General features: G+C 48.0%; 1 protein-coding gene and 1 long non-coding RNA gene across 7 annotated transcripts in view; one reads left to right on the top strand and one right to left on the bottom strand.

Annotated features, from left to right (window-relative positions):
• Positions 1–164, bottom strand: part of WARS2 (tryptophanyl tRNA synthetase 2, mitochondrial) — a 117,651-nt gene extending 117,487 nt beyond the window's left edge. For 2 of the 3 annotated variants that reach the window (XM_090053715.1, XM_090053709.1), the window contains exon 1: positions 8–164. In XM_090053715.1, the coding sequence (XP_089909841.1) occupies positions 8–61 (54 nt within the window). In that variant the 5' untranslated portion in view covers positions 62–164. The remainder of the gene's footprint in view (positions 1–7) is intronic. The other variant, XM_090053687.1, reaches the window with a different exon arrangement.
• Positions 165–228: 64 nt separating this feature from the next.
• The window catches only part of LOC149873954 (uncharacterized), a 73,185-nt gene continuing 50,309 nt past the window's right edge, over positions 229–23,104 (top strand). Inside the window, exon 1 of one of the 4 annotated variants that reach the window (XR_016443181.1) lies at positions 229–469. This is a non-coding gene — a long non-coding RNA (uncharacterized LOC149873954). The remainder of the gene's footprint in view (positions 470–23,104) is intronic. The other 3 variants (XR_016443179.1, XR_016443180.1, XR_016443178.1) reach the window with 3 other exon arrangements.

Here is a 23,104-nt window from a genome sequence, read left to right as displayed (position 1 = left end):
CGGTTACCTGGGAGACGCGGGCGCGCGGCAGGGCGCGGAACAGCCGGCCCCGCGCCGCCATGAGGTAGGTGGGACCCCGCGCTCCAGGCCACGCCTGCGCACTGCGGTTCGGCCGCCAGGCGGAAGCGGAGGCTCAGACGGAGACTGAAGCGGGGCTGATCAGGCTGCCGCGCCCCCGGGTGGGCGGAGCCAGCGGCGGAAGTCAGGGACCCGCTCCAGTCTCGCTCCGCCCCACGGCGGCTCTTGAGCGGCTGGGGCTGCAAAACTCGGAGGTCGGTGGATATGTCATCTGCAGGTGCAGTTCCTGGTGGCATTTCCGGAGCGGGGCCCTCGGGGAAGATCAGATATAATGTTAGTAGAATTAAGAGACACGAAACTAATATAACAACAGTAAAGAACGACCTCAGCCAGGGTGAGGGTGTCGTGACAGCCTTTGAGGGCCGCCCCTGGGACGGAGGAGGCCAAGGATGTAAGTATGAGGAGATAAGGCAGGCTCTGTCTTTCCCAGAGCGAGTGGGATGCCTGGGAAGCCAAGTAGGTCCCCCTGGGGCGGCCGCAGCAGCTCCTCCCTCCCAGTGGCCGCTGCTGGCTGAGCTAGGTCCTTGGTCCCACGAGGGTGGAAGCAAGGTGCAATAGGGTATGTTGGGGTTGTAAAGAAGGGGGTGCCTTGCTTCCACAGTTTTGGGCAGAAGGGCCAGGCAGGATGCAATTTGCTGGTAGGTGCCCATGGGTCAGATGAAAGTGCCTGCTGGGCATGATTTGGCTCATGGGCCATATTTTACTTGCATCTGATCTAGAATGATCTATCGCTTGTTCATTACTACCATATCTGACACAGAATCATAAACTCGCAGAAAGTGAGGGTTGGAAGGGACCTCAGGAGGTCATCTAATCCAACCCCCTGATTAAAGCAGGACCATCCCCAACTAGACCATCCCAGTCAAAACTTTAACTGGGTTTTGAAGACCTCCAAGGATGGAGCTTTCACCACCTGTCTGGATAACCTGTCCCAGGGTTTTATTACCCTCCTAGTGAGAAAATTCTTCCTAATAGCTAACCTAAACCTTCCTTGCTGCTACTTAAGCTCTTTGTTCTGTCATCTGCCACCATTGAGAACAGTTTAGCTCCATCCTCTTTCAAACCCACTATAGGTAGTTGAAGGCTGTTATTAAATCCCCTCTCAGTCTCCTCCAGACTAAATAAGCTCAGTTCCCTCAGTCTTTCCTCACAAGTCATGTCTCCCAGCCCCCTCAACATTTTTGTTGCCCTCCACTGATCTCTCTCTCCAGATGTGGCCTCACCAGTGCTGAATAGAGGGAATTAATCACTTCTCCTGACCTACTGGCAACACACCTACCAATGTAGCTGAGGGTGTCGGTAGCCTTCTGCTGGCAACAAGGGCACACTGCTGGCTCATGTTCAGCTTATTGTCCACTGTAACCTGCAGGTCCTTTTCTGCAGAGCTGCTGCCCAGCCAGTTGGTCCCCAGCCTGTCCTGGTATATGGGATTGTTCCATCTTAAGTGCAGGACTTTGCACTTGTCCTTGTTGAACCTTTTGGCCCAATCCTCCAGTTTGTCTAAGTCACTTTTGTTGCCCAGAGGCTCAGGCCAACGCTCAGAATCTCAATATTATGCTGTTAGACAGGAGGGTGTGGTGTACAATTGCACATGCACACATAAAAAATCAATTAAGCACATGTACACTCACTAGTGCATACTCTCCCACTAAGCATACACTAGCAAATCTGATGCAAACACATTCAAAATAACCAGTCTAGGTTCATGCCCACCTATCACCAGTTTAAGCCCATACATGCTACACACACCAAATTTAGACAGAATCTGTTACCAACACCTGCACATCCAATACACATATGTGGATTACTAATTCATATACCACACACACACACAATGATACCTATATATGTATATGTGTATTCACTAATTCACATACATACCACCCACCTACATGTACACACCAGTGAGTTTTTAAGTTGGGTGTTGTGATATGTATGTATGTATGTGCCTGGTGTACTTGGGATACCTGGGGAAAGGTTAAGGTAAGAAAGTAAAAGTTCCTGGGCGTGAAAGTTACCAGGACTAGGATTAGAACCAGTAGACTAGAGGGGCCTGGGCTGAAGAACTGAGGTTCAGGGGTAACTTTAGTTTAAGGGGAGGATGCTGCACAGAGGCCAGAGCTACGGGGGAGCTGAAAAGGTAGGTGGGGAGGGGGAAAACGGGACTATGAGAAAGTGCGAGTGTTAAAGAGGGGCTCTGGGTGTGGGGAGCCAGAGGATGGCTCCAGGGCAGCTAGAGAAGCTGCAGGGAGCAGCAGTGGGTGCTGGGAGCTGGAGAAAGGCTCCAGCTGCTGGCAAAAAGTGCAGGACAGCCACGAGGAACTGGGAAGCTGTGGGGGGTGGGGAGGACTACAGTACAGTTGCAACACAGGGGATGCCCAGACAGAGGACACGAGATGGAGACTTGACATACAAAATGGAAACTTGACATGACTTTGGTTCACTTACAGACATAGGCCTAAACCATACACTATCCATATGAAACAAAAATCAGTACAAAAATGATAATATAATATACAACAGTAAAAATCAATACAAACCTAATAATTATACAATATAAAATAGTGGATATCCATAACCAAAAACTTGCTACCAAAATGAAAATGTTAAAGCTTATCCTAAGTCTGAGCTCGCTTATGCTTGTCTATAGGGAATAGAGAAGGAGAGAAAGAAAAGTCAGAAATAGTTGGGGAAGGGAAGGGAATGCATGTCTATCATATATATATATATATATATATATGTGTGTGTGTGTATTAAAAAAGAAAAACGGGGTTTTGCTACACTCTGAATCCTAGCCCTACCCTCTAGTTCAGGCTTGTCTACCATGTGGGCCGCCATGCAGCCTGCCAAGCCATTTTCTTTGGCCCACGGTGCTGCAACGGGAACCCCTTGTACCTTCCCCAGTTCCTCAGCAGTTTCCTAATCGCTGCTGAAGGGCTGAGGAAGGGACAAGGTTCCCATACGCACCACGGCAGCTTGATGTTGCCAACGCGGCTCCTCCACTCCTCCCTCATTTCACTATGTCCCTTCCTCGCCCCACCCCTCCCTTCCTCATTTGCATGCCAGCTCCTCCCTTTCCCACATTGCAGGGTTTCCGTTCCTAGCCCCGCCCCTCCCTCCCTCATTTGCATGCCGGCCCCAGCCTGCACCGGTCCCTGCTGGCTGCGTGGGCTGGACCAGGTCGTAATGCAGTGGGCAGGCGGGTGCAGGGGGCGCGGATGCCAGTGTGGAGGGATGCTGCCGCCAGGCCCATGAGAGACGCTGCTGCCGCTGCTGCGGTGGCTGTCAGGGTGGGAAGCCAGCACCGCTCCTGCCTCCCCCCATGCCCACAGACATTGTGCTGGGGGTGGTGAGTCATGGACCCTGGGGCGGGAGGGACCCCTGCTGCTTGGGCTCAGACTGCCCTGGGGGAGAAGGAGCAAGGGGGTTTCCCTGCGCATCTCGCACCCCCCTGTAGAGTCCCCACATGTCCCCCTGGCTGCTGAGCCCAGGTGTGCAGGTGTGGGAGCATACTTGAGGCTGCCCAGGTGGCAGGGAGGACACGGCGGGGTCAGGCAGCACCCCTTGACCTCTGTGCCCCCAGGCTGCAGCTGGACTGGACAGACCACGCAAGCACCTGCTTCTGCTGGCCCACTGGGTGATAAAAAGTTCATGATCCAGCCCCACATTCGAAAAGGTTGGACATCCCTGCTCTAGTATATTTCGCTACCCAGTTCGGTGTTATCTGCAAACTTGCCAAGGGTGCACTCTATGCCATCGTCCAGGTCATTGATGAAGACATTGAACAAAACTTGATACCAGCTGCCAACCAGACACCGAACCATTGATTATTACTCTCTTAGCCTGATGCTCCTGTCAGTTTTCTATCCACCTTGTAGTCCATTCATTTAGCCCATACTTCCTTAGCTTGCCTGTGAGAATGCTGAGGGAGAGATAACAAAAGCCTTGCTATAATTAAGGTATACTATATCCATCTATCTCCCCGTATCCATAGAGCCAGTCACCTCATCCTAGAAGGCAATCAGGTTGGTCAGACATGACTTGCCCCTGCTGAATCCATGCTGCCTGTTCCTAATCACATTTTTCTCCTCCAAGTGTTTAGAAATCGTTTCCTTGAGGATCTGCTCCATGATTTCCAGGGACTGAGGTGAGGCTGACTCATCTGCAGTTCCCTAGATCCTCTTCCTTTCCTTCCTTAAAGATAGCACTCTGTTTGCCCTTTTCCAATCATCTGGGATCTGTCCTGATTGTCATGAGTTTTCAAAAGTGATGGCCAGTGGCTCTGCAGTCACATCAGCCAACCCCCTCAGCACACCTGAGTGCATCCCATCTGGCCCCATGGACCAGCTTTTCTTATTCCCTAATCTGTTCTTTCACCACTGAGAGCTGACTTTGCCTGTGAAGCCTGAAGCAAAAAAGGCATTGAGCACTTCAGCCTTTTCTGAATCCTCTGTCACAAGGTTGCCTTCCCCATTCAGTAAGGGACTCATGCTTTCCCTCATCCTCCTCCTGCTACCAACATACTTGTAGATACTCTTCTTGTTACCCTTCACATCCCTTGCTATCTGCAACTCCAATTGCGTCTTCTGGACTTCATCCCTACGTGCCTGAGCAATGCTCTTATTTTCTTCCCTAGTTATTTCTTCAAGTTTCCACTTTTTATAAGCTGCTTTTTTGTGATTTAGTTTATTGAAGAGTTCCCTGCTAAGCCAAGCTTGTTTTCTGCCATACTTGCAAGTTTTCTTGCACATCAGAATGGCTTGTTCATATACTCTCAGTAAGACTTCCTAAAAGTATAGCCAGCTCTCCTGGACTCCTCTCCACCTGGCCTCTCAGGGGATCCTGCCCATGAGTTCCCCGAGTGAGTTGAAGTCTGCTTTTCTGAAGTCCAGGGCCCTTACTTTGCTGCTGTCCATCTTTTCTTTCCTCAGGATCCTGAACTCTATCCTCTCGTGGTCACTGCTGTCCAAGTTGCCATCCACTACTACATTCCCCATCAATTCTTCCCTGTTTCTGAGCAGTGGCTCAAGAAGAGCCTGGCATCTAGTTGGCTCTTGCACCAGGAGTTGTCCCCAATACTCTCCAAAATCTTCCTGGATTGCTTGTGCACCATTGTATTGCTCTCCCATCAGATGTCATGGTGATTAATGTCCCCCATGAGAACCAGGGCCTGTGATCAGGAAACTTCCACCAGTTATTTGAAGAAAGCCTCATCTACCACTTCCTCTTGGTCTGGTGGTCTATAGTGGACCCCCACCACAACAGCACCCTTGTTACTCTCCCCTCTGACCTTTACCCAGAGAATCCCAGCAGACTTATCTCTTTTTCCCTGCCTGTCCTTCCTGAATAGTTTGTACCCACCCATGGCAGTGCTTCAGTTATGCAAGCTATTGCACCAAGTCTTTGTTATTCCAATCATGTCATAGTGCCGTGGCTGTGCAAGGACTTCACTTAACTCAAGACTTTTGTCTCCATCCCCTGGCAAACCTAGTTTAAATCCCTGAGGTTTTTTTTCGGGTCTCCCAAAATTGATGGAGTAATGACCTGATAACTGGAGTCTCAAACTATCTGCTCCTCCCTGGCTCATGAAGCCATACAAAGAGTAACTAGAGGCAAGGCAGGAAGCTTCAACTACTGCCTCAGTAGCTGCCACACAAGTGTGGAGCATGGTTTGGGCAACTCAAGGAACTCTGAAAAACACTGGGAGGTTGCTTCAATGTCAGCAAGTGCTATGTACCAAGTTTTGTCAGCTCTACCTGCATCCTGTATCATACCAGTAAGGCCAAGAGGGAAATCTTTGTCGTACCTGGTTACATTGCCTCAAGGCACCCTGTGCTTGAGCACAATCACTAGCAAGTTATCAGAGAAGCCCTCGCAGCTTACCTCTTGTAGCTATGGGAAGCAGAGTGGGAAGAGGCCATAGGAGAGTACGGAACAAGGAAGTCCCAGAACTCAGGGTTTTTTATTATTTTTATTGTTAATTAGAAGCAAGCATTTTAAGCCATTAAATGAACGTTCCTGTACTTCCCTAAAGTATTTAATGATGAGGAGGAGGGGGAGGCAGGTGAATAGGGATCAAGACATCTACACACATGGCTTTTCCTTGTAAATATAACCACATTGTTTCCAAACAGGCAACTGCCTCAATATTCATACACCCTAACTTAAGCACAATGCTAAATGGGGCGGAAACCAGGGCAGAACTCTAGCAGTTTATAATGCAACCCCAAGTCAGCCAAGGCCATGGGTGTGCAAATTCCTTGCGAACTGAGATTAAAAACACCCCACTTCAATAATTAGGGGGAAAAACACTGCCACATAACTGGGGAAAACAGAACAAAAATAAAGGTTTAAAACATCCTACCTTCTGACACTTCACTCTTACACTTGGCTAGTGCTTATTTCTTACTCTCCAGCTGGTACAAGTGTGTAGGCACTCCCCGGGTGTTGCTCTGGGGTTCCCACCTTTAGAGGCTTTTCATTGTCTGTAACCTCTGTTTTCTCCTCCCTTCTACATTTTCACTTGCCATATTTTGATTTAAAGTCAGTAGGGGAGGCTATCCAGAAGGTAAGGCACAGTTTAAAGAAACAGGCCCTTGTCTGGTCTGGAGCTCCCCATCCCCATCCCACTTTTAGTTTAGCGGAGCCTTCTAGCTCAGGACCCACTGTTCATGGTTCATGAACTCCTGGCTCAGCTTTGGGTCATGCTTCATGACCCCAGGTTCCAAAACTCATTATTTCTACCATGTTGTACACTTGTGGTCCTAGACCATACCTAATCCAAGCTGAGCTTTGAATTTGGATTGTCCCCAGTCACCCCTTTCAGTGGCCTCTGCCTCCCCTTCAGCCACAATCAAGTCCTCCAGGAAACAAGATGAGCCCCCAAAATGCCAATCCCTGTCCCCAGGCACAGCAATGTCCCACAAGGGTTCAGCTCACCCCTCTGTGGCAAGTTTCAGGTATTAAAAAAACAAAACAAAAATGCACGGGGTACTTAGCTTGCTTCCTGTTCAGGTCTGCAGATTTTCTTTGCTCAGACTTCTTTCCAAGTCCCCTTTGCCATAATCTGTGCTTCTGTCCTTGTGCCTCCTGGGGCAGAGGGGGACTGGAACATTCTGTCTCCATTAACTCTTTCAGCCAGACTGCCCCTCTTCGATCTAAGGCTTGGACTAATGTAGCAGGATCTGAGTCACCTGACCTTTCACTTCCACTTTTTGAGTCATCAGGCTCTATCAGCACCAGGACTTGGTGGCCATCTTGTTTCACATCTTCAGTTTGCATCCAAACTGACACCTCATCAACTCAGACCCTGTGATAAAGGCAAAGTGAAGGAGCATGTGTGTGTAGAGGGAGAGATATGGGAACAGGGGGAACTGAGAAAGGGGGAGGAGGGAGTGCCAACCCAGGGAAATAAATGGGAAGGGCCACACCCAGGCCAGCCAGGGTGAGAGTGGAGAATAAAGGCAACAAGAACAGGGAGATAACGGGGGTGGGGGCAAAGGAGCAGTAAGAGCAGATCCTAAACCACTCAGTCTCCCTAGTAACAGGGTAGGGGCCCCATTACATAGTGGTGGGCAAGAATCATCACTGTCTCTGCAGCAAAACTCCCCCTGATCCCTGGATGCGCAGATTGCAGCAAGGAGGACTTGGAAAGAAGTCTGAGCAAAGAGGGACTGTGGATCTGTACAGGAAGCAAGCTAAGTACCCCATGCATTTTTCTGTTTTGTTTTGTTTATACTTGGAGCTTGCCATACAGGGGTGAGGGCCTCTGTCTCCACTCTGAGGCTTCACACCTGTAAGTTTCAGTGGACTCCATCAGGCCACATGCTGGCAGGCACTCACACAGGCATGCACACTATAAGCAAGCAAGCCCTGGGATGTCTCATTCACTTGCTTCCCAACTTTGGAATCTCCCTTGCTACTCACTTGCCGCACCTTGATGTTTCAAAAGTTTGAGAAAAGAAAAGATAGGTGAAGTGTTAGCCACAATCAGTGGTATGACATGGGAACAATGCTTTTCTTCACAGGGCTCCTCCTCCCCTACACCCTGCACTAGATAGATCTTGGTTATGGTCTTAACCTTTTCATCTGTTCACCAAAGCTCTGGACTCATCTTTTTGGGGGTCCTATCATTGGGTGCCCTTGTCTTTCCCTAAGTTTAAGTTTCCCTTTGTTTGTTGCCTGTAATGGGCATCCCTCCCTGGGAGTCTTTAAATGACCAACCATCAAGTACCATCTTAACTCAAGCAGCTCTCACCTTCACCCCTGGTATTCTTTCTAGTGCTCATTGATTCTTCCACTTATCAACTATCTGTGCATTTCATTACTGCATAGTCCATGCCCCCCACCCAAAGCCTTAATTCAGTTAATAATCCCAACAATCAACAGTTTTATCACCTGCCAATTCACCTGTCTTCTCAGTAAGCCTTTACTCATTCTTGCCAGTCCCCCTGTTTACTCACTGATATCAGTCACTCCCTCTGACTACATCCCTTCCTTAGGCCCCATCTTCACCCTAGTTTGGACTGACCCTGGCTCTAGCTCTGGCTCCAGCTCCATGTTCTGGCTCTGGCCACAACTCCGGTTCCAATTTTTGCTCTGGCTCAGCATTCCAGCATTGGCTCTGGCTCTGGCTCTGGCTCCAGCTCCAAGTTCTGGCACTGGCTCCAGCTTCAGGTTCTGACAGTAGCCCTGGGTGCTGGTGCCACCTGGATCTGGGGTCTGGCTCTGGCTGTGGCTCTGCTCTGCTCTGGATTCTGGTTCTGTCTCCAGATCCAGTGTTCCAGGTCCACATTCTGGCTCTCGCTCCAGCTTCTGTTCCAGCTTCTGCATCTCCATGCAGTTTTCACAATCCCAGCTTGTCTCATGCCTTCCCCTCTTCAGGGAAGCTGGAAATGTGTCGGTAGCCCCTTTGAGCTTCCAGTGGAACTCTCAGAAGCTAATGGGAGCTCACTCCAGCCACTTATGGTGGTGCACTGCCCAATCTGACCACTTCAGGCTCAGCTCATCTCCAGGTGACTGGCTGAGTATCTTCAAAGCCTGTGCCATGACCCTTAGGCCACACAGTAGGTCCCTGGGCAAGCTTTGGTCTAGCTGGCAAGCACAGACTGTAACAGGGCCTGGAACTGATGCCCTGTTACACCTACACACATGTATGCTCCAGCTTCTCTGTTTATATCTCTTCTCACAGCCTATTAGCTTATGCCCATTGTTCCTTGCCCTCCCTTGAGGTGCCTTCCTGAAGAGTTGCTCCCCTAGATCTTGGTGTTCACCCCTGACGTACTTGTAGGTAGCTATCAAGTCACCTCTCAGCCTTCTCTTACTCAGACTGAACAGGCCCGGTTCCCAGAGTCTCTCCTCATAGGGCCTATCCTCCATGTCCTTGACCATACAGGTGGCCTTTCTTTGTATCCCCTCAAGCTTATCCATGTCCTTCTTGAAGTGCAGTACCTAGAAATGGACACACTACTCCAGCTGAGGCCTCACCAGTGCCAAATAGAGAGGAAGGAGCACCTCCCAGGATCTCTTGGCCACACATCGGCTGATGCATGCCAGAGTTCAGTTTGCCTTTCTGGCAACCTCATCACACTGTTGGCTCATATTCATCTTCCAGTCGATCATGACCCCCAGGTCTCATTCAGATGCTGTGCCAGCCAGTGGACCACCACCCATCGTGTAGTTGTGGTGAGGGTTTTTCCTACCCAGAGAAAGGACTTTGCACTTACCCCTGTTAAACCTCATCTGATTCCATTCTGCCTCTGAATCCAGTCTGTCAAGGTCATCCTGGATCTTGACCCTATCCTTATAATGGGCCTGCATTTCCCCACAGCTTGGTATCATCTGCAAACTTAATCACCGAGCTTTCCATCCCCTCACTGAAGTAATTAGTGAATATATTAAAAAGCATGGATCCAAGCACCGATCCCTGGGGGACACCACTGGAGACGGCCATTCAGGATGAGGTCATCCTATCGATTACCATCCTCTGGGAGTGACCTCTAAGCCAATTGTCCACCCACCTCACTGTAGACTGATCCAGCCCAGTACCCTCCAGTTTGTTTGAGAGAATCGCATGGGAAACAGAGTCAAAGGCTTTACTGAAGTCTAAGTAAATCACGTCAACCTCGCATCCCTCATCCAGATGGCTAGTTACCTGGTTGTAGAAGGACACAAGGTTTGTCAGGCATGACCTACTATGGGCTCCCCCTGAGTAGTCATTAGGGATCCCACAGTGGATCCTGATTTTTTCCTTGCTCCCTGTGTATCTGTAGAAGGACTTTTTGTTGTCTTGTATTCCAGTTGCCAGATTGATCTACATGCCTGCCTTAGCTTTCCGTGTCTTGTATTTGCAGGCCCTGGTGACAGAGGTGTATTCCTTTCTGGTTGCTAGGCCATTCTTCCATTGCTTATATGCTTCTTTTTTCTTTTTCAATAGCTCCCTAATATCCCTGTTGAGCCGAGTAGGTCTGTTGGCTTCTTTCCTGCTATTTGCCCACATGGGGATGGCCTGTTTTTGAACCGTGAGAATTGTCTCAAGAAAACACCACTGTTCTTGCACTCCCAGATCGTCCAGTTGCTGGTTGCAGAGGGCCTCTCCAACTAGCCTCTTGAGTTTGCCAAAATTTGCCTTCTTGAAATCTAGGACTTCTGTCCTGCTGACTGATTTCCCATTTCTACAGTGGATGGTGAACCTAATCAAGTCATGATCACTGTCTCCCAGAGTACCACCAATCCTTAGGTCACCTGTGATGTCCACCCCTTTGGCTAGCACTAAATCCAGAGTGGCCTTACTCCTGGTAGGCCTTTCCACAACCTGTGTCAGAAACAGGTCATCTATTGTTACCAAGAAGTTTGTTGACTGGCTGGAGGTAGCCGAGTGATCCTCTCAACAAGTGTCAGGGTAGCTGATATCACCCATGACAATCATGTCTCTAATGCTAGCTGTCTCAGTCAGTTCTCTGGAGAATACCTGATCACTCTCTTCTTGGGAAGGAGGTCTGTAGTAGACTCCCACCATCAGGTCTCCTTCTCCTGATTTCCCTTGTATCCTGGGGAGTCAGACACTCTCAAGGGACCCTTCCCTAATGTCAAACGTGACCTGCAGACCCTCTGCATACCAGCCATTAAGTCTTTCCCCACCAGAACAAAGACTGTCCAAACCCCACCCCCATTTTCAACATATAACATCAGAACAAACAATACAACCACATAATCATCACAGTCATGCATAGGGGTGTGGCCAGAGATCATCTGCTTTGGGTGTCTGACTGCCCTCTCCCCCAATGCCACTTATGGGCCCTGGTGCTCACTCACTGGATGCTTGAGGGAGACAGTGGGTCCTTTTGTTTAGAGTGCTGTGGAATCCTTGCCTCGCATGCAAGCAATGAGTTGTGGAAAGATTCTCCCTCCAGTTCACTCAAGAGGCTCCAACTCTTCCCTGTTTGGTATCTTGGTCAGAATCTTGGCAGAAGAGGAGATTTGCTGCAAGCCCCAACTCCTTGACTTCTCAGTGACTGTTAGGGACCTGGGACTGTAGGCTGACCACAGATGGGAAAGTGCAATTCACCGTGCAAATGACAGAGAGCTGTGGGTGCACATAATTGTTCTGTGAGGTCAGGTACTGCCTGCCACTAAGCCTCTGACTGTGACTGAGGTCCAGTCTCATGGTCCTGGGAATGCCAAGATCCTGAAATGAAATACTATTCATAGGAGCTCAGGGATTGCTTAGTTGGTAGTGTGCACCCAGGCAGTGTGCCCTGGGGTGTAGCAGGACTGCTGCCCAGACCTTCTGTTCCTGAGGAGGCTGTTGTGGGGAAGGACTGACTCAGGGAGGAAAAAGACAACTGTGAGGTCTGCTCCTACCTCCAAACAGTGGAGCAGAAATCCTGCTGCTTCTACGCTCCCCTGCTCTAAAGAGAGAATGAAGACACCTGTTCCTGGTATCTGACCTAAGTGCTGCTGCTATGGGTACTCCTGTCTCTGCTCCTGCCCCAAGTGACATGGTTGTAGGTGACCCAGCCCCTGTCCTGAGTAGTGCTGCTGCCCATACCCCTAGCCCATCATCTGGAAGGTTGAGAGCAGGTGGGGTAGCTCTCAACCTGGTGCATCTGTGTGGGGGGTGCTATCCACGAAACCCATGCTCTATTGCTTGTCCTGGAGCATGGCTTGGTGCATATTCCAGTCCAGGGGGAAATGGGTGATGGAGGGTGCAGGGGACTATGCCAAACCTAGGGGACTATGCCAAACCTTGGGTTGTGTATGGGTGGTCTGTGCCAGGTGGTGGGTTGCCCAAAAGATATAGGGCTAGAGCATATGATGGTGGTACAAAATGTATATTGCCCTCAGTGTTTTCTGTCTACCTGCTGAGGACTGCTAAGGCAGCCTGCTGAAGCCCCCTCACCTACCTGAGGCTCTCCACCAGCATCTTGAAAGTACTGCTCACCATATCAAAAGGTGCACATGGAGATGTCCACTGCCATCATGGTTGCTTTCACAGTCTTCTTGGTTTGCAGCATGCACCCAGCCTGGGCAATTCCCTTCCTCAAGACATCTGCACAATCATCCTGGTGGAACTCTATCAGGGCCCTCCACTCAGAGGAGGTAAACAATGACACAAGCATCTGTTTCTTGCTTTGCCTCCTCCATTTCCTCTGATGGCTCATTTGATGCACAACAGTCTTGTGCCCTGGCCTTGAAATTTCGTGACCCATGAATAGGGGTCTCCTGAACTTGACATAGAGGCCAGCTGATTTCACAGGCAGATCCCAGGGCCAGCTGCCACTTTTATGGACTGAGTGCAGCAGCCCCCCCTTCCCCCCCACGCCTCTGATTGGCCGAGGGGTCCCGATAGTCCCACTCCTCACTGGAGATTGCCAGATGGTCCCAAATCGTAACTTAGATTCTAACATGTCAATTTATGGCTTCCATGGGCTTAATCCCCTGATTGAGCCTGCAGAAAACATTAACCACCACTTAGATTATCCACAGTGGGGAACTGCATGCTCTAGATGTCACTTACTAAGGACAGAATGTACACATAGCGGATGACATGAACAACATTGGGCAGCGTTCCTTGGAGCACAATGGAGAAAGCCTTACATATGTACATGGTACTCAGACAGGAACACTGAAATGTAGTTAAAGCCTATGCCATAGGTGACAATTACCTTCATGATGGCCTGAGACACAATAGAAAAATTGGCAGATGTAAAGTGAACCAGCTCAATTTAAAACACTAGTCTCTGGTCTGTCCATCTCTGTGGTACAAATAAAATGTGAAGCATGCAGTTATCTTGAGGGTTGGTGGCTTCATTAGCCATAATGGAGAAGTAGTCACGCTCTGCTAAGGCAGTCTTTTGTGGACCTTGCCTGTGGAGCAATCTGCAGGGAGATAGTCTTGGCAAAGCTTGTTGGTTTTGGTTTAGGTATCTCCTTAACTTGGGCTGATCAAGTTTCTCCAGTGAGATGTTTGCCACGAAAGCCTCCATGAGGGAAAATGCTGCCTCTTGCCTTGCCAAACAGCTTTCTGTGGTCCTTTTAAAGAGGGAGGACATGGTCGCTTCTTTCTTGCTCTGACTTTTAGACTCTGCATCAGCCTTCTACTTCATGTGTGCCTTGGACTCTAAAGTGTTGATCTACGCTGGTTTTCCTCAACACATCCAAAGTTACACTGCAGGAGGTACAGAAGAGTCTGCCTTCATCTGCATGCAAGGTCCCTGCAGGATACAGTCTCACATGGTCCAGTGCTGAAACATACTTGGCTGTCTTGGAGGATTTCTTAGTATTCATGATCTCTGCTCCTCCTCAGGCTTCAGCATGCAGCAGAATGTTTGTGCGCACTTTAAAAGCCAGTGCCAAAACCTTCCCAGTTCCCTGACTGGCCCTGGACTGGTACTTGGACAGAGCCTTAGGCATTGGCTCAGCCTCTGATTTTCTCCCTCTCTCCAACTCTTCCCACCCCCACTCCCCCTCCCCCTGTGCCCAGTCTTAGGTATGATGGCTGATGATGGAGCAAGGCAACAAAGACCCTTTATAAATCAATCCATCAAACTTTTCTATAAAATGGATCAAACAGCAACAAGTGTTGCTCCACAGCTTAGTCAGCCTTCTGATCCTTACACTAAGAGGAACTCAGAAGGGTAATTTCACAATCTGTTCTGTTCCCCCCTATGGTCTGGGGATACCATCCCTTTTCCCTTTTGGTTCCTCAGGTCTGCCCTCTGGAGTAGTGTGCGGGGCGGAGGGGGATAATATTTCCTGGGAACAGTCAATAACCAACACTTATCAATGTTCATACCATCGTGTCTCACTTGGAGGTATAGGACCCTAGGTACTGCAGGAACATCCAGATTGTCAGATGGGAATTCCTAGAATTTGTGCAGGACAAGGACTTTCTCCTGTATGTGCTCCTGTTGATGGTATCCCTGTATTGGAGAAAGGAGCTGTTTAAGTGGGAGAGGCAGCCCCTCCTTTGCTCTTTTCCTTCTAGAGGATAGGGCCCTGCTGGACAATTTTGAACTACAGAAAGGGAGAGCAAAATATGATGGGTTCATTGACTATGCATCTCTTTGAATGTGAGGATCACACTTCAAAGCTATATGACAATGCAGTACCAGTTCCTTACTTCACATGAATTACAAACAATCAAAACAACTGTTGGCCTGGCTGTTGTCTAGGGACTGGTTGATTTGACTGTCCTCCACCCTGGGCACAGAGCCTGCCCTGTAAACTGAATGCTTTGTAACCAACCTTGTAGAGCCAGTGACTACCACAACCAGCCTTTCCTCCTGGGTAACTCCAAGTGGGCAGAAAAACGTTCTGGAACCATCCTTTGCTTAGATCAGATATTCCCTTTACACCCCTTTCCCCTGCAGCTGAGAACTGTGGCTATGATAAGAGAATGAGAGAGGATGGAGGATACACAGCTGAAAAGAGATTGAAAACCTAGGGAGATTGTAAACTGAAAGTTTTCACAGCCACTATCCCAACTTCTTGCCAGTCCTGGACATCTCATGGAGATTGGGCACTGGGACTTTAATCATCTCTGTGGATCCAGAAGGGGATTTTGTATTTTGGCCACCCCATCCTGTTACATCCAAGCAACTGGCCACCAGAGATGCGGAACAATTACAGGTGACTGGTGGATAGAGCCAGTCTCCTGTAATCTCAAGGGTGTGATTGGATATCTTGGACTTCGTTTTTCGTTATATTATCATTGTCCCCATCTCTTGGGACTGTTTCTCTGCTGCTGTCAATAGTGAAAAGTGTTTTGGGGTAAAGGTGGGTCTCCAGCAGGGGAGGATTCCTGCACTGTTAGTGAGTCACTGCCTGAATCACTGCCCCCAGTTCTCCCTCTTTTTCCACCAACCTGTCTCCCACTTTCCCCATATGTGCTAATATGCTGAAATAAAAACCTTTTATATTATATTTGCCAGCTCACCATTTGTGGTCCTATTAGGGCTTTCTGAGAGTTTCCCTAGCAGGTCTGTGAGAGGGAATTTTTTTTTCAAAGGAGCCAGTCTTTCTAGAAGGGAGAGAGAAGGGTATGTGTGTGTTTCATCACCAAGGAATTCCTGGTGGGTGTAGGGGTCATGAGGTAGGCCACAAAGTGAATCTGCACTTGCAGAACTGGGTGGGGAAGAGGCTTCCCAGCCTGCACCAGCAGGGAGCTCCCAGCAGTGGCTCTGGGACCATAGGGCTGCTGCTGGGAGACCCTTATCTCCTAGCAGCAGCTCTGGGACTGCAGGGGTGCTGCCGGGAGACCCTTACCTTCCAGCATTGACTGCACAACTGTGGGCCACTGCTGGGGGGTGCTTATCTCCCAGCAGCAGCCCCACAGTCATGAAACTGCTGCTGGGAGATAAGGGTTTCCCAGCAGTAGCCCCATGATCTTGAAGCTGCTGCTGGGAGATAAGCATCTCCCAGCCCCCTCACGCCCTGATTGTGACTGTGGAGCAGAGGGCTTAGAGCTCTCTGATGCCAAGGCAGAGGGACATAGTCTCTACCTGGGCTCCTGTGGCAGCTCCCAGGGCAGGGAGTTATGTCCTGCCTCCTGGTGGATGGCTGACCAGGAACAGATTTTGCTCCCAGTCAGGTATCTACACAAGTGCCACAGCGCCATTACTAATCTTCAGTAAATTTGCTACTTGTATTTGCAGGTAGCAAATTTACTCAGGATTAGGGAGGTTTACTGCATAGTAAGCATGTGCATGTGTAGACATGCGCTATGGTAATGAGAAGTTAAGCATCTCTTGTAAATGTGTTCACTGATGTTTTTGTCAGTGAATGTTGAGTCATATAAATGGTACATGTATCAGGGAGGAAAAAGTGGCCATGCGGTAATGGCATAAAATGGGACTTCAGATCTGGGTTCAATTCCTGGCCATCACACAAGGCTTTCTTCCTGACCTTGTAACTTGCACATAGTGGTATTTTCAAAAGCAATATGCAATTCCCATTGATTTCATTGGGAGTAAATTAATTATTTCTTGTGGGAGAACATATAACTAAGATATGTCATAGGTGAGTGCTGCATATTGTCATATATCCAGTACAGCACAATGAAGAAAGGTGACAGCAGTTGCACTATTGAAGTTATACAGGTATAAGGCTGTCTCATGAATCTGGATGACTAAAGTTACAGAGAAGAATTAAGCAGTATAAGGGTGATGTTGTAGCTGTGATGGGCCAGAAATTTTGTGAGAGCCAAGGGTTTCTTAGGGTGATATCTTTTATTGGACTATGTAGTTGGGATAAAGTTAGACAAGCTTTTGAATGCAGAACACTCTTTATCAGGCCAGAGAAGAATCAAGGCTTTTTTGGTGTCCTTAACTGCATTTCTAGATCTTTCAATCTACACAAAAGAGCTTTAGGTTTTTTTAACTGATATTTTCCTACTTTTGCAATGTTCATTTAAAAACTTCAAAGTAATTTTATTTTTTTCCTATGACATTAGTAATACATATTTGCAGTCTTAACATTATTTTAATATAGAGTTTTGGGGGTTTTATAAAAAAAAATTGGTAGGGGAATATCACTTTCAGGCTGGACCATCTGGAGATAAGGTCTCCCTGTTAGTAAATCTCTCCAGAGTAAGATGATTTCACTCAACTCCATTAACAGTTATTTGAGGAGATGTAGCAGAGTACATCAATTAAATCCAAGAAAATAGTATGTGGTCCATTACAGATGTTTCCCACATAGAGATGAGAAATTGCCATTCCATATGACCAAAAGCTTCCTCAGTGCACAAAAAAAATGATGCTGACTTGAGACTTAATCCAGAGTATAATTTTTAAAAGTCCCTTGTCAGATTTGTGCTGGCTTTGCATAAAGGCAGCCTGATCTCTGCAGATCAGTGTCAGGGAGATTCTACAAATCTGGTACTAAGCATTTTGGATACTATTTATATTAAATACACAACTGTATCAAGAAGATTTAAAAAGGAGTTGGAGGTGCATGAAGGTGGCAGGAACCTCCCAACCACTCAGTTTCCTTTGCTTCAGACTCATGGTCCTGTAAGAACATTACATAACACAAGTAAATACTGGCCTTTGATAATTCTTCCTAACACCATTCCCCCCTCCCTTTCCTTTTCCTTCCCTCTCGTGCATTCTGGAAACCCCCAGAGAAGTAACTCTGTTATTTTCATGTAGTCTGATTGGGTTCAAACCCACTCCTTCTGGACAGTGGATATCATATAATTTATACCTGGTTAAATATTCCCCTTGCCCCCTCCTGTTACAAATATAAACAGCAATATTTGCATATAAAACTGAATTTAAGAAACAAGGGAAATTAATATGTAATTGATAGCAGTAATTTTTGTGGGACCTAAACAGATGCTAAGCAGGTAGGTCTCTGCCATCATTATAGCTGGAGCTCTCCTCAGACGTTCTGGCTGGACAAACTACTGGAAATAATAGCTGATTTTATCTTTCTATTTACCATAGTAAACCAATTCTGTCTAAAAACTCCTTACTGCTGCAAACTATAGGTGAGTGTCTGGGGAGGGTTAGCTTTTTCCCTTGATGTTTTAGGACATGGAAACACAATCCTTTTTCAGACACAGATGTTTGCAATAGAAAACTTTCACTCCACTCTCCTGTTTCCAATCTACTCATGACAGGAAACACAGATTCAAAATGAATTTAAAGAACACAGTCACCATAACTGATGATAATACAGAAGAGCATGTAGGAAACATTTCTTTTTTCTCTAAAAATTAAGGAGAGAAAATGTTGATAAAGAAACCAGTAGGTCTTAGGTGTTGGTGTTGCTGCTCTGTTACCAGTACAATTGCTGTTTTCATGGTATTAAAAGAAAATTATTCTCACCAAACTGAGAACAGAATATTATGTTATCACAAATAGTTTTTATATACAATACAGAACACCTTTACTGTCAAATACTCACAGCTTTTCAAACCCCTAAGTTTTGCTGCTTCTGAGCAGGGAACAGAGATGGCTAGAACAGTAATTAAGGCTTCCTCTGTTAAGTGCACCAAATTTGAAATGGAAAATGAAAGATTATTTGATCTGTTCCCTAGCCCCTTAGGCTGTTGCAGTCTTTACCATGTAATATATATCTTTACATATTCAAACATATACAGCCAGCCACCTTCTCTGTATACAATATGCTATAGTGTTTAGCTGCTTTTTTAGTTACACATACTATTTTTTTCCATAGGACCCCTGACTCATTCAGTGAAAGGACAGTTATTCCATATTCCATTTTATCTTCTCCATTCATTGAGGGGTCCCAGGACATTGTATAAGCTATTTACCACAAACTCTCCATTGAACATAAAATTACTGGTTTCCTCTTTGTTGTCTCATCATAATAGCTGCATATTTAACAAATATTGGTGAATTTATCTGCACAAAATTTGTTTTCGAATAAGGGGTATTATTATCCCTGTTGTAAAGAACTGTGGCTGAAACAGATTAAGGGTAAAAATGTTAAAATTTTCTCCAGCAACATTCCAATACTACTACAAAAGCCTCTGATAAGTTTGGCTCTGCTAATCTGACGGACACACATCCCAGTTTTCCTGAATATTTAGCATTCTTATTGCACATTAGATTCAAACTCCAGTCCACAACTGCTCCATAAGACTAGCAAGCAGTTTTGAAGATCTGCTCTTTAGGGCTGTACAAAACAATGCCATTTTGTTTTGACTTCCATTTCACCATTTTGATAGGACAGTGTTTCATTTCGAGTTCCATTTCATTTTGAAAGCATTGTTCTGTTTCGTTTCACAGTTTTGATGCTGTTTCAATGTTTCGCCTATAGGCTATAATGAGGAAGCATGAAACTGCCTATGACGTTGTCATTTTTTGGCAGATTTGGATGAAAACAGCAGGGATGGAAAGGTTCCCTCTAAGGTGTACACATGCATGGCCACACACAAGTAAAAGTCTGGTCACACACCAACTTTTTCAGGCCACACACCCACTGGGAATGGAGCTGGGCTGTGGCGTGGGACACTTACTAAAGGTAAGCTCCTCCCTGAGGCAGAGGTGGAGGCGAAGGCTGGCGTGGGCTTCACCAGCTCTGGGGAACTGCTCCACTCCCCAGCATCTACTCGGGAAGTGAGGAGGCCCGTGGCATCAGGACCAGGGGGTGGAGCATTTCCCAGAGCCGGCAAAGCCTCACTCGGGACAGGTAGCAGCTCCTCCCCGAGGTGAGACAAGACAGGGATAGAGACTGGGGCAGAGGCAGGGGCTGGCACAGGCTCTGCTGGCCCTGGGGAACTGCTCTGCAGGCTCCAGGAAGTGCTACACTCCCCGGCCCTGATGCCACATGCCTCCTCACTCCCCAAAGTTATGCAGGGGAGTGGAGCAGTTTCCCGGAGCCTGCGCCAGCCTCCAGGCTCCAGCCCCCCAGGCCCCAGCACCCCAGGTCTCCAGCCCCCCAGGTCTCCAGCCCCTGCTGCCTGCCCCAGGTGAAGAGTGAGGAGCTTACCTTCAGTAAGTGTCCCACGCTACATTGAAAGGGGGAGGCGGGACCAAAGCAGCGCACTCATGGACTGAAGCAGCACGCTTATGGACTGCTACTCCTTAGAGTGAACACTGAGAGATGGTAGTCCATTTTGAGGGCATGAAGCCTGCCAAGTTTCAAGGAGATAGGTGCAGGGGTTTCTGGGAAACCACCTCAAGCTGCTGACAAGCAAATCTTGTAACGTGTGACACTGTGTGTGTGTATTAAGGCGCACCCTCACTGGCACTGGGGCCTCTACACAATACCTCAGTCTTGGGCTCCAATGAGGTCCCAATGATGTAGTGTGCCTCAATGAGGATTCTTCCTCCCCTACAGCCTCAGTCCAGTCTACCACTTTAAATAAGGTCTACCACTTTAAATAACAACAGGTAATAATAACTTAGTGAGCAGCACAGTAGCACCAGCAGAATCTCAGGCAGTCTAACTGTGACAGAGCCTTTCTTTCTTCTCTTGCAAGAGCTTCTTCTCTACCAGCTGCCAGAGAACTCTCCCTTCCAGCCCCAGCCCTAGGGCTTAAATGAGCCCAGGGCCCTGCGTCCTTCCAGTCAGGTGCTAGCAGTGTTGGTCTAAGGACATGGCACTGGCAGACAAGGTTCTTTGCATCAATCTAATCCAGTATATTTTAGCAGACCAACTGAATGGTTACAGAAATATATCTTAGCAAGGTTTTCAGTTGAAAAACCCTTCATCAGGCTAAGGAAGCACCTGCAGTTGGTGTGTGTGTGCTGTTCCTGGATGGAAGGAATAGTAAAGAAGCTAGAGCCTGGCATGCAATGCAGGCAAGAAAGCCAGTCAGTGAAAATGGAAATGGAGGCATCAGGCAGTGAGGGACAGGCTGGGGGTAGAGGGGAAGGAGGATATAGCAGCACAGGTAAAAATGGAGAGGTACCTGGGGAGTCAGATGTCCAGCAGGTTGTAGTGTGTCTGAATTCCATTGTTTATATTGAGTCCATCAGTTTCTGTATCTACTACATGTGAAAAGTGGTTTGTAAAGTCAAACAAGCACTGAACCTTGCTAACTTCATCACCAGAAGCCAACTTCCTACAGTCCAAAACGCACTGAATGGATCCAGGCCACGCCATGACAAGACATGCAAAACCTGCCCACAACATCTCCAGTGTGGAGATATATTCACAATACAGTACATACCTCCATCAGGGCACCAAGTGCCCTGATGGAAATTATGTGGAGACACCAAACAACTACTGTGCACCAGAATAAGTGCACATCAAAAATCTATCAAAGACAACATCAGAATACCACCTGTCTCCAATCTCTCAGGCCTGATCCTCAAAGGGAAATTACAAACCATTTTTCACAGATAAGTCCATGAGCTGCACTTCATCAGCCTCCTAGGTAATAGGTACAGGAACTGTTGGACTCAATATAGGCATTGGAATTCTGACACACTACAACCTGCCAGACATCTGACTCCCCAGGTACCTCTCCACTTATACCTGCTCTGCTACATTCCCCTTCCCTCCCTACCCCAGCCTGTCCCTCACCCCCTGATGCCTCCATTTCCATTTTCACTGTTTGGCTTTCTTCCCTGAATTGCATGCCAATCTCTGGCTTCTTTACTATTCCTTCCATCCAGGAACAGCACACACACCAACTGCAGGTGTTTCCTTAGCCTGCCAAAGGGATTTTTAACCTGAAAGCTGGCATCCCAGGCAGCTAAGCTGAGCTCACCTGAAGCCTTACAACTCCACTGCAACCAGCAAGCCTTAGGCCTGTCAAAGATGTGACAGGTCTGGGCTTTCCCCAGCCAGGACTGTGTACATGCATGTGGTAGCTGGAGGTTATAGCACCTTCTACCTGCCTTTCACCAGGGGGATCCTCAGTCCTGGCATTTCCTGGGGCTGCCATGCCACAGGCAGTCCCACCAGACATCCTGACCCTGGCAGAGTGCAGTTTTAGTGGTCATGACCAGGACCTGGGGCCTTCTCTTTCCCCATAGCCCCAGCTCATACCTCCACCTGCCCCAGCCCATACCTCCAGCCCATTCATTCTGGCATGGGGGATCATCAGGGACATGTTCTTCCTCTGCTGGCTAGTGATGCAATGAATGTTCCCTCCAGCTCTGAGATTGGGGCATTAAATGGCTTTAAAAAAATGGAAAAAGGAAATAAATACAGATGGAGTGAGGAGGGTGTCATTCACTCTGTCTGCACCTGGAGGTTGGGGAACCCCAGCAGCAGGACATTCACCTTGAGGAACACCAACTGCTCCACCAAACCAGGATCCAAGTGTTTGTGGTGGTGTGTCACTACATCCCCAGCAATGCTAAGCACCCTCTCACTCGGAACAGTGGTCAGTAGATAGGATAGATTTCCCCGGACAACCATGACCAGATCTGGCCACATCTGGCTGTGGCTTGCCCAGTAGGCCAAGGGGGCACCCAGCAGCAGTGAGATAGGCAGCCACCAAGGTCTGAGTGCTACCTTCCTGATGGTGAGGTCTGGTGCCTCTGGACCCCTCCATGGAAGCCATGCCCTTGACCCACATTGGTAGTGCCTGTGGTGGAGGAGGAGACTGGCTGGTGGATAATGTGCTAGCATGGGACAGTGGATCTCCCTCTTTCACATCCCCCTCCTCCGCCGTTCTGCCCTCCGGGCCCTCTTCACCAGCACTTCCATCCACTTGTTCAGGCTTTGGCTGCTGCATATGTGACAGCTGAAAATTGTGTCTGTGTGGTGAAGGCACTTGCTGAACGCTCTGTGAGGATTAGACCAGGTGTTTCTTGTTGTTTGTTCATGCATTGTGAGCTGTTTGTTGCCACTAAGAGTTTAATTAAAGTAAAAGATTAGTGAGGCCTTGTATGTAGTGAGGCCTTGTAAGATTAGTGAGGCCTTGAAAGTAGTAAGGCCTTGTATGTAGTGACGCAGTTAAAATTAACCTTATCAGAAAAATGCAAAGGCTTGCATTGCTATTGGTCAGTCATAAGGAAAGTTCATAGTGTAAGACTGAGTGGCTGTGAGTCAACAACATAGCTCAGAAGTTATAAATTGGCTAGCACATCCA

The sequence above is a fragment of the Crocodylus siamensis genome, chromosome 1, assembly GCF_052110815.1.
Source record: "Crocodylus siamensis isolate JL-2025a chromosome 1, ASM5211081v1, whole genome shotgun sequence".
Taxonomy (NCBI): domain Eukaryota; kingdom Metazoa; phylum Chordata; order Crocodylia; family Crocodylidae; genus Crocodylus; species Crocodylus siamensis.
Note: the sequence above shows the minus strand (reverse complement) of the source record. Positions and strands in the feature narration are given on the sequence as shown.